This window comes from Hyperolius riggenbachi, chromosome 11 (assembly GCF_040937935.1).
Source record: "Hyperolius riggenbachi isolate aHypRig1 chromosome 11, aHypRig1.pri, whole genome shotgun sequence".
NCBI lineage: Eukaryota > Metazoa > Chordata > Amphibia > Anura > Hyperoliidae > Hyperolius > Hyperolius riggenbachi.
The window spans coordinates 3,655,942-3,667,789 of record NC_090656.1 but is presented as its reverse complement, the minus strand read 5'-3'; the positions used below and the strand labels follow the sequence as shown (position 1 = coordinate 3,667,789).

Sequence of the window (11,848 nt, the reverse complement as noted above, 5' to 3'; positions counted from 1 at the left end):
ACAGGGGGGCACAGCAGACCCCGGGGGGACTAGAGGCGGCAATACAGAGACACAGAGGCATGTGATTATGCCCAGAACATGCTTTTGTGTCCTCTTAAGATTTAAAATACCCGCCTCGGGTTCTCTTTAAAACATGTAATTTGCTCTTAACTCATAAATAGCAATTTGCAGTTTTGACAAAAATTCACATTGCGAAAATACATTGTATTTTTGCAATGTGTATTTTCGCAGAAATTGTAAAATTTCGCAAATATACCGTATTTTTCGGACTATAAGATGTTCCTGACCATAAGACGCACCTAGGTTTAGAGGACAAAAACTAGGGGAAAAAATATATGTTACGGCCAGTACCCAAAGTCTGGTCACTTCGGGATCTGGCCGGCCAAAATGCAAAGTGGCCGTGTTGCAGCGGCCAATGTCAGAAATAAGTTTGATTCTGGCTCCACCCCCTGCCTCCCTCCTCTTACCGGTCGGCCCATAGAGTTGCCATTCTGTCGCTATGCCGCCAGCGGTAATCTCTTCTCGACGGCTGTGGCTCAACCCCCTGGCCACTCCTATAGCTACTATAACTTCTAGCAGCCGCTATCCCCTAGCCACCCTCAATCTCTCCTCGCACACCGTTGGTCGTCGCAAGGAAGCACTTGGAGGAGCAGCGGGAATGCTACAGACATTGCTTCTGCCAGCACCCGCTCTGGTGGCACCAATCCCTGCTCCAGGACCACCTTGTAACCTCTGTACTTAGCCGTACAATCCTGGCCCCGCCCTCTGTGGGAAACCGACCAATAAGAAATCACCACACAAAGGGCAGAGATTTGCACAACATCATTCTGTTTATTTGAAAAATATAAATTCTGCTTCTAATAAACACTCATATATTGCTCTTGTGGAAAGCTGTGCAGGGTGCCCTGTGCTATACTGTGTATGTGGTCCTCTCTGTGCACTGCGGTCATTGTGCGGTCACTGTGCGTCTATGAGGACTGCAGGATTTACCAGTGCTGAGGAGGCAGCACACTAAAGAACACTGGAAGTAGAAGCCGACTCTAACTGCGTCTAAAACTGGCCACACGCTGGAGGATGCAGTCGGATGGTACAAACTTTTTGATATAAGCCCTTAAATCCATTAAAGGGGACCTGAACTCTTGCACAGGACAGATGGAAAACGGAGAACCCCACCCTGTATGTATGTAGAGAGTTTAGCCTGTCTACTTCCCCCTCATCTGTGACTAATCACACGTTGTAATTTGATCCCTCAGCTGTGTCAACTGGCTGCCATGGCAGAGAGGTAATTGGTTAACAATATGTCTGCTTCCATGAATGCAGGAAGTAGACAAACTGCAGATTTATTGCAGGATTGGTATCAGCTGTAACAAAGAAATGTTTTTTTTTTAAATGTTATTATGCTGTTGTGTATCTTATAGAGCAGAGAGGACATTCTGAATTCAGGTCCACTTTAAAGATAGTCTATATTAGAGAAATGGAGGAACCTGTTTTGAATGAATCTCTCTGTTCAGAATAATGAGTGGCTTCCGACAGGAAGAACCCAGATATTCTATCATCTCTAAAGACAAGAATCCAATGACACGTGATGCATTTTGTTAAATGAGGGGCTAAGGACAGTAAGCAGTATAGGAGGTTAACAGATTAGTGACATATAGTAAAATGCAGTAAATTATTCCGGATACTCACTTTAACAGTACATTTCCTGGCCTCAGCCTCAGTAGAACCCAAGGCAGGGACAGAGATTAGGATAGTGGGGTAATCATTCAGTTTTCTATTTCTCAAATGATCATTTTCCATCCTCCTCCTGGGCCATATTTCTCAATCAGCTCAGAAAGATTGTTTAACACTTGTTACTATGAGTTTTAAAACTAACTCCAGCTAAACCTCTCATCTGAGTCTCGACAATCCCGCTTACTTCTTATAAACCCACAAGATTTCATCTGAGAATTCACACCCAGGGATGCAGGGGTGTACAGAGGCTCCTAGTAACGTTGTTCGTTTTTAAAGACACACTAATCCCTTGACCTTAGGGAAGCGGCCAAAGACAAGCGAAACGCGTTGTCTTTTTAAGGTGTTTAACAAAAATAATTTATTTATCCTTTTTAAGTTTTCTACCTCATTTGTATGAGCTACTCCTCCTACCTCTAGAGGATTTTGAAATGAATAAACAGTTTTAATTTTCATTGGAGCGCCTCCTCCGTCTGTATATACGTTCCAGCCCCCCCTTTTTTTTGGATGTTCTGAGCTCCTTTGGAATTCTTAAGCAATTTTTTTTTGGGGGGGGGGGGGGGGGGAGAGAAACCCAGCTATTATTATTATTTATTTATATAGCGCCAACATATTCCACAGCGCTTTACAAAGCACAATAAGACGACAAGGGGAACATTGGTACAACCAAAACAAAACCAGTAAACATTAGGAGGAGGACCCTTCCCTTGCGAGCTTACAATCTAATGGGTAGTGGGAGGACACACTAGGTAAGGAGACATGGGTGGGGCAGATGGATGAGGCAGTGAGCCATTGCCTCTGATTACATTGTGAACAGATAAGTAAATAGAGGATATAAAATGTTATAAGCTTGTCTGAACAGGTGTGTTGTAAGAGTGAGATGTCCAGGTTTGGAGCATGACGTACAGGCTGTGAAAGAGAGTTCCAGCTGAGGGACGATGCTCGTGTGCACCTATCCGCAGAAGGCCAACGGACCTGACTGAGGACGAGTTCTCCCTCACTTGCTAAATACTGTGGTTGCTGGTCTTGCAACCCACACGTGTGAGTACCACTTGACTACTACACTATACGGGGGGGGGGGGGGGGGGGGGGGTGCGTGTGTCCGTCCTTTGGACTACTCCAGGCATCCTCCTTGCAATAGCTGAGAATTTGATCCCTCGTTGACCTGCCCTGGATTATGCCTACATATATCCCACATTGTGAATCTTCTAGACCAAAGGTGCCAGAAGCACATTTGTATATACAGAATGGAAACTGCAGTGGGGTCGGGATCTACCATGAAGTCCTTCCTGATCTACTACCTAATAGGCACCCCTGTTCTAGCCTGTATAAACACACAGTTCCCTAGCAGAGAGTCCAGACTGGAAATGCCATACACTGCATCTGGTGCTATATGGACAGCAAATTCTTCTGTGTTAAGTCCAAGTTCATCTCCATGGATATGTGTATCAGCTTTACTGTCTATCTCGCTGTGAAGGGATGGTGATGAAGAGTCATGTAGGTTCCTCCTGAAGCTGATGATGGCCCTGTGCTGTAATATTGCTCAGGTGAATGTTCAGGCCCCACAGATTTCTGGTGGAGGCTCGAGGCACCGTATATCTGTGATCATTCTTCGATATACCTGGTGATTCATTTCTTTTCTTCTTCCTCCCCTTCTTCAGGGGTCGGCACTTCCACCGATAGTATCTGCTCATCTCTCTGTTGGCTCGGACTGACTCTTATGAAGACCGTGCTGTCTGTAGACTCGGCCACAATTTCCACCGGTTCTTCCTCTTCTGGTTTGGTGGGTGGTACTGGAGATCTACGGTGGACAGGTGACCCAGGTGGCATTGGACTAGCTCTAGTGGGCTGCAAAGAAAATTCAGAAGGCACAGTGTTAGCAGATTGCAGATGAAACAGATGGGGAAAATGCACCTTGAACAATGAGGAGTTTTTGACAGTAGACCTATTAATTCCAACCTATAGATCTTAGTCTCATCCCTCCAAACATTATTCCCAACACCCATCCTTTACTTTCAACGTACGGTAGTACCTAACCCTAACTCTCATTCCAACCTCAAAACCACCCATATGATCCTCACCCCTAACCATAAACTAACCCACTAATTCTCATCCTTACTCTTAACCTGCCCCATAATCCTCACCCATAACCCTCAAACCAACTACCAACCATCAACCTAACCCCCAGACCTCAATCCTAATTCTCACCAATACTTCTCCTACTAACCTTCAACTCTCAACCTAACTTCTACTCCTTCACCTGTCCTTTTCCCCAATTATCAATCAATATGATCAACAAGATGCAAATATTTCTGAGTTCATGCAGGATTATGTAAATCTATGCATTTAGAAAATGGACCAATCAATTTAAACCTGGGTGGGATTCGATTGGTCCATTTTCAAGATGCATAAATATGCATTCAAATGTATGTAATCCTAAATGAACCTGGAAATATTTGCATCCCATTGATCATCGCTACTTATCAACCCTATCCCAATCCTCATCCTTAAAGTTCTATGTAATCTTTAAACCCCAATCTAAACACAAAGCCTCACCTTTAACTTTCAGATGAACCTTAGAACCATCAATCTAACCCCTGATCCTTAACCCAAACACTCATCTCTAAAGGGGCCCATACCCCAAACGATTTTCCCGCCAATATACAGCTGTTTCGATCACAGTGATCGAAACGGCTGTGAAATCGCCGCGCACACCGCTGACAGAACGATGGATTTCCGTCCGAAATCCATCGTTCCCGTCGATCCATCTGTGCGGAAGATTTTTTTCGAGCGCCGGCGGGTCGGGTGTGCATCGATAGCGGCATTCGAATGCCCGACGACCGACGCAATACAGCGGGTATACATTACCTGTTCCGCCGGCGCGAGTCCCGCTGTCACCGCTGCTCCATCTCCACGCTGGTCTGGTCTTCGGCATGCTTCACTTCTTCCTGCCCGGCAGGAAGTTTAAACAGTAGAGCGCCCTCTACTGTTTAAACTTCCTGCCGGGCAGGAAGAAGTGAAGCATGCCGGAGACCAGACCAGACCAGCGCGGAGACGGAGCAGCGGTGTCCAGGGGACTTGCGCCGGCGGAGCAGGTAATGCATGCGGGCGGGGGGAGCGGCGGCAGCAACACCACCACAACAGATTGTGAACGGTTTCAGGCTGAAATCGGTTCACAATCTGTTTGCAGTAAAGGTGGCCATACGATCCCTCTCTGATAAGATTCGATCAGAGAGGGATCTATCTTTTGGTCGAATCTGATGGCAAATCGACCAGTGTATGGGTACCTTAAGTCTCAACCTAACACTCATCTCTAAAGTCAATTTAATCTCTAATTCTTACCCCATCACTCACCTCTACCCTCTACATATCAGTATAAACAGTAACCTCAGCTCCAATCCTCATTATAACCCTGCCCCAAAGCCTTTACCATGACACCCTCACACCTAACACTCAATTAGCTGCCCAATTCACTTCTCCTAATTCTCATGGAATTGGATCCTACTCTACGTACGCCAGACAAACACTTCATGCTCCAGCACCCGAGTTTCAAGCTGAAAGCAATCTAGTATGGGGAAAGGGAGGGCTGTATGTTCAGCCAACAGGCAGCCCCCAGTTTTGGCTAGGAAAGGGTTCTTCAATTAGTTGTGCACCCTAAGTGATAACACTGGTCACCTGACTCAGCTCTTGCTCATAGGGAACCACCCACTGCCCTTCAGATAGTCATCACCCACAATGCTTTGCAATGTAAAAGCTGCAGAGGTGACACCGCTGCATGAAACTCAGCAGCTGTTGACTAATGGTGTCTGGAGGTTGGACAATTTTCACCTGTCAGCACTTCTTCCATTCATTCGCCTATAACTTTATTACTACTTATCACAACGAAGCAATCTATATCTTGTTTTTTCCACCACCAATTAGTTTTTCTTTGGGGAGTACTTCTTGCTAAGAGTTATTTTATTCTAACTGCATTTTAACGGGAATCATAAGAAAAAAACGGAAAAAAAATATCATTTCTCAGTTTTCGGCCATTATAGTTTTAAAATAATACATGCTACTGTAATTTAAACCCGTGAATTTTATTTGGCCATTTGTCCTGGTTATTGCAATGTTTAAAAATGTTCCCTAGTACAATGTATGGCACCAATATTTTATTTGGAAATAAAGGTGCATTTTTTCAATTTTGAGTCCATCACTAATTATAAGCCTATAATTTAAAAAGTAACAGTAATATACCCTCTTGACATACATATTAAAAAAAAAGTTCAGTCCCTAAGGTAGCTATTTATGTAATTTTTTTTTAATTGTATTTTTTTTTTACAAAGTGTGGGAAGTAATTGGTTAATTTTAAACATAAAAAAAAATCTTTAAAAAAAAAAAGTTTGTAGATGTAATTTTACTATTTGACCACAAGATGTCCTCGTGCATAACTTTCCTATGCATAGTATTACTACACAAACAGGAAGTAATGCTTGGAAGTATTTGTTTTTGTGAATGATGGCACCATCTCATTGATGGCTGCGGTCATTCACCCGGAGACTTAGATCAATGAATGAATGATCTCCCATCTAGCGATCGGCGGCAGTAACGAGAGCGCGGGGGGAGGGGGGGAGCGGAAGTTTGCAGCAGCAAGGGATATACCGTGTTTCCCTGAAATTAAGACAGTGTCTTATATTAATTTTGGCTTCAAATGTTGTGCTAGGTCTTATTTTAAGGGGATGTCTTATATTTCTATGAACACACAAGTTCCTGTGCTGCGTGTCCCCCTGCCTCCCCCACTGTGCCGCCTCTTCCTCTGCTGGCTCCACCTCTTGTGCTCTTCTGTGTTCTACTTGTACCTTTCGTGTCCCCTGGTGTGTCCCCCTGTACCTGTGTCCTCCTCTATCACCAAACCTCTTGTGTCCCATGTAACCCTATGTCCTCCTGGTGACCACTGTGTCCACCGTTATCCCCCTGCATCCTCCTCTTACCCCCTTGTGTCCTCCGTTGTCCCCCTAATCCTCCTCTTCCCCCCAGCTTCATGTCGCACTGTCCCCGTGTCCTGCAATGTCCCCCTAATCCTCCTCTTCCCCCCAGCTTCATGCTGCTGTGTCCCTGATCTTCAGCCTATGGGGAAGAAGTATGGCAACTTGCTTTTCTACTGGAGCCGATGATCTCGTGGCGGGACCAGGGCTCTGTTAATGGGCCAATCACTGCACTCACTGAGTAGCAACGGTTCCAGTGATTGGCCCAATGATGGAGCCTTGGTCCTGCCCGTAAGACCATCAGCTCCAATAAAAACACAAGTTGCCTTACTTTTCCCCCTTATTGCCACTAGGCTTACTTTCGGGGTAGGGCTTATATTTCAAGCATGCTCGAAATTCCTGCTAGGTCTTACTTTTGGGGGATGTCTTAATTTCAGGGAAAGAGGGGTAGTTCCTTGTGCCAGGGAGGGGAAGTGGGAGTAAAGCAGGGACGTAGATACTCATCCCGGGGGAGGGGAGGTGGTTAAACCTTGTTCCAATCTGGACACAGTGTTACAGGAATATTCATTCAATAATTTCTAAACACTTATCAGCGCTCTCTGGTGTTGTGGTGATTGATTATTACAGATGAATGGAGCACCAGTAATATGTGCGTTTTGGAACGTATCTGTACTGTGAAGAACAGAGAGACACTCTAGGCTTTTGGTTGACTATAAATACCTGAGGTGACATGATGCGGTAGACAAGTGTATGTACAGCGAGGGAAGGGTCATAGTTGAGGCCGCGTAAAAATGGCTGCGGTTTCCCGCGGCAGAATCTGTATTCTTGGCCGGCAGCCAGCTGAGAACAGCAGTGATGGCTTTTTTTTCCCACAGCGGAAAACCGCACATTGCTGCCTCTGCGCTGCGATTGCGCATTACAAAGCATTATATTATGAAGAAGCCTGCGATTTTAAGCACGTGACCCCATCCTGACAAGCTCACAAATAACTAGGCTGTGTTCCTTTTCTTCTTTTTCTGCATGAAAGAGTTAAACATTCCGCTATACTATTCTATGGTGTAAGCCTCACTGAAAAGGTATTACAGCCATAAAACTTTTTTCTGGAAGAGAACAGCTTCTGAGAGCAGGGGATAGATAAAAAAAGTCAATAGTTCATATATTTTAGCTTCTGAAAGACTGTGTCAGTCATATGAGACAAAACATCATTAAACATACTTTTTTTTCTGAAAGACAGAAAATGAAACTGTGAGATGTTTAAGTCATTTTTAGGAGTAGGAGGATAGATACAATTGTTTATCTCATTAATTTATTTTCACCTCGGCTTGCCTTTAAAGGAACTGTGCAGGTTTTATTTGCCTAGAATTTTATTCAGACACTCCCCTCTCACCTCCACTACCGCCTTTGCTTTGAGGCGGCGTCTTAATTTAGACAGACCTTTGAAGCCCATTTTTTCGGAGGCCGCCATGGCAGCCTTCAGCAGTTTGGGGGTCTCCGGCCTCGGAGGAATGATGTGCTGAAATCCTTTCACTGCCGGACCTTCGTCTTTCGGCCTGCTGCTGTTTTTCAGCATTTTCCTGGAGCAGAAGAAACGCAGTCAAGTCACAGAGGAGATAAATGTACAGGAACTATGCATGAAAATGACATTTCAGCAAAAGCATGAATTACTGCAGAACCGATGACGCAGTTATTCGGAGGGAACATCTCGAGGATTGATTTTAATTAATTAATCGCCATTTCCAGCGCTGATCTCCATGTGGCACGCAGTCAGTAGGTGCCAGCGTGATGTGACGCTGCCGTGGACATGGAGATCAGCGCTGGAAGCGGCTATTAGGCACGTTAACCCTGTAATTACCTCACCGCTCGATACTCTACAAGGAGGGAGGAAGGAGAGGCCTGCTGCGCATTAAAGAGAACCTGAGGTGTGTTTAATGAATGTTATCTGCATACAGAGGCTGGATCTGCCTATACAGCCCAGCCTCTGTTGCTATCCCAAACCCCACTAAGGTCCCCCTGCACTCTGCAATCCCTCATAAATCACAGCCATGCTGTGAGGTTGTGTTTACATCTGTAGTGTCAGTCTCAGCTGCTCCCCCGCCTCCTGCATAGCTCCGGTCCCTGCCCTCGTCCCTTCCCTCCAATCAGCAGGGAGGGAAGGGATGCAGGCGGGGACTGGAGTTCTGCAGGAGGCGGGGAGAGCAGCAGACTGACACTATAGAAATAAACACAGCCAGCTCTGACAAGCTGTTTGTCAGCAGCGTGGCTGTGATTTATGAGGGATTGCAGAGTGCAGGGGGACCTTAGGGGGGTTTGGGATAGCAACAGAGGCTGGGCTGTATAGGCAGATCCAGCCTCTGTATGCAGATAATATTCTTCAAACCCACCTCGGGTTCTCTTTAAGTACGCCCGCCTCCGCTATAGACCCTCCCCTCTCATTGCCCTTGCTCCAGCGATGTCCCCACTGTTGCAGGTATTGGACCGACTGGCTGAATCCGCATTCGAGGAACATCGGAAATCTTCTGAAGCATTCGTCTCCCTTTACCTTCTGCAGAGCGGCAGCTCTGTACTGCGCATGCAGGAGTGAGCAGTACAGAGCTACCTGTCTTTGGAAGCACTCAGGGACACGAGTAGATTCTCAGGTGCAATTCTTCGGCTCACCTGCAGGTGGAGCTCTGTGAACAGTTTGAACGGTCACATGACCAACTTGCAGCAGATTCAAAGGGACCTAAACTCAGGGCTTCCTCTCTGCTCTAAAAGTTAAACAACTTCATAATATCCATTACAGAGAAACGTTTCTTTGTTACTGTTTACATTTCTCCACAGAGATGCTGCTGTTTAGTTACTCCCTGGTTTCATGGAAGCACAGAAAGGGTTAACTCCCGTGTTTACATATAGCCTGTCTGGACTGGGCACAGATCAGAGAGAGGTGTCCGCTCTAATTACAGTGATTTATTACTAGTAGATAAGGGAGAGTTATAGCCTGTTATCTCTAAATACAAACAGGGTGGGTTTCTCTGTGTTTTACTTCTCTCCTGTGTAAAAGTTTAGGTCCTCTTTAAAGGGAACCTGAAGCGAGTAAAATTATTTAAAATAAACGCATGACGTAGCTGCAAATGAATATTACATACTTACCTCCCAGTCAGTCCCTCTCAGAAGCTCACCATTCTCTTCTTACAGTGATCCCTTCCAGTTCTGACAATATTTTGTCAGAACTGAAATATACCAGTTGCTGTCAGTTATATATCAGATGCTGTCAGTTACAACTGAATGTGCAAGGTAATGCCCATGTTTCCCTATGGCTCCAGTGGGTGATATTACAGTGTAACAGTGTGCTGACCAGGAAGCTGTTAGGGGGTAATGGCCATTTTTAAAATGGAGAACTGAGAATTCCATTGATCACAGTGGACAAATGGGACGCAGGAGAGGAGAAAGAGATTGAGGAGTAGACTACACAGGAGGTAAGTATGACCTACGTATGGTTATTTTCACTTTTTATTTTCAGTTCAGGTTCTCTTTAAGGCTGCTTCTGCTATCAGGACACTGCAAGATCATCTTGTGGCTCTGGTCATTGGTCCTTGTTCCCTGTGTCTTCTTCCCTGCTCTTGATAATCCCTTCATGACCACCATGTCCCCATCCTCTGATGGCTGCTTCCAGCAGGATAATGCACCATGTCACAAAGCTCCAATCAGAGCCGGGACAAGGTCCTCCAGCACCCAAGGCTGAGACACCAAAGTGCGCCCCTCCATCCCTCCACCCCAGCCGTCACACACTGATTGCTATTAGACTAAGAGGTGCCACAGGGCCCCCAACACCTTAATATCTAGTTATCTGGCTTGTAGTCACTTCCATGTATCTCCTTTTCTTATTTCTTTCTGCTTCAAATACAATTAGGAATGATAGCTGAATGAATTGTGCACCCCCTCCTACACTGCGCCCCGAGGCTGGAGCCTCTCCAGCCTATGCCTCGGCCCGGCCCTGGCTCCAATCATTTCAAATTGCTTTCTGAACATGACAATGAGGTCACTGTACTATAATGGCCCCCACTGTCACCAGATCTCACCCCAATAGAGCATCTTTGGGATGTGATGGAACGGGAGCTTCCTGCCCTGGATGTGCATCCCACAAATCTCCATCAACTGCAAGATGCTATCCTATCAATATGGGCCGACATCTCTAAAGAATGCTTTCAGCACCTTGTGCGCAGGTGTACGCATGCGCGGCAGATGATTGCTGACATGTACGCGTGCGCGGGTTGTCCCTGTCAAAAGTACGCATGCGCGGGGGGTTAATGCGGACGTTAGTACGCATGCGCAGCATCATCAATTGGCGCCAAAAGGCTCTATATAAACCAGTCTGCCCTGCATGTTAGTGCTGTCTGTTCGTACAGCTTGCCAGCAGTGTACCTTGTGCTCTGTCAGCTATTGCCTTGATTGTCTTCTCGTTGCCGACCTTAGCCTTTTCCTGTTTCTGCCTGACTGCCGCCTGCCTTGACCTACTGCCTGTTTGCCCGTTTCTGATTGTACTCCGCCTGCCTCGACCTTTGCCTGATTTATCGTTTATGATTGAACTCTGCATGCCCTGAACCCGGATTGTCTGACTACTCTTCTGCCTGCTGATTCTGTACCTCGATATCTCTTCTCCACAACGCAGCGTCAACTGTTCTCCTTTGTCTCCGGTGGGGCAATCCTGAGGGTCGTGACCTGTGGCTACCAGGCAGCAAAGTAGTCCGTTGCCCACTAGGGGTAGCGGCCCATCATCCCTTGCGGGGTGCTCTGGTGAAGACCCGTAGCCACATAGACTCCACGCCTTGGGAGAGCCCACGCCAACCACTGGTGACAGGGTCAACCGCACCTGCTCAGAACGTGACAGTTCTCAAGGCGAAAGGGGGTCAAACACCGTATTAGTATGGTGTTCCTAATAATCCTATATATATTACACCTCTGTTTATTCATTTTATCCATTGTTCAGACCTCAGTATTTCCTGCAAAGTGATCTCCTTTTTCTGTGTAATCACTTTAATGACCTGAATGCGCAGATTGTTAAACGAAACCTGAGATCAAAAGCCATAAAGATTCAATACTTACCCGGGCTTCCTCCAGCCATCCTTCCCACGCCGTCCTCCTGCAGTCTGCCGTTCACCCGCGGGAAGCCCCGGTAA

At 46.1% G+C, this 11,848-nt stretch overlaps 1 protein-coding gene across 8 annotated transcripts in view; it reads right to left on the bottom strand.

Annotated features, from left to right (window-relative positions):
* Positions 1–811: 811 nt before the first annotated feature.
* CNGB1 (cyclic nucleotide gated channel subunit beta 1) overlaps positions 812–11,848 on the bottom strand; it is a 166,669-nt gene continuing 155,632 nt past the window's right edge. For 7 of the 8 annotated variants that reach the window (XM_068261143.1, XM_068261140.1, XM_068261144.1 and 4 more), the window contains 2 exons: positions 8,080–8,266; positions 812–3,576 (listed from right to left, as the gene is read on the bottom strand). In XM_068261143.1, coding sequence (XP_068117244.1) covers positions 3,358–3,576; positions 8,080–8,266 — 406 coding nt within the window. In that variant the 3' untranslated portion in view covers positions 812–3,357. The remainder of the gene's footprint in view (positions 3,577–8,079; positions 8,267–11,848) is intronic. The other variant, XM_068261146.1, reaches the window with a different exon arrangement.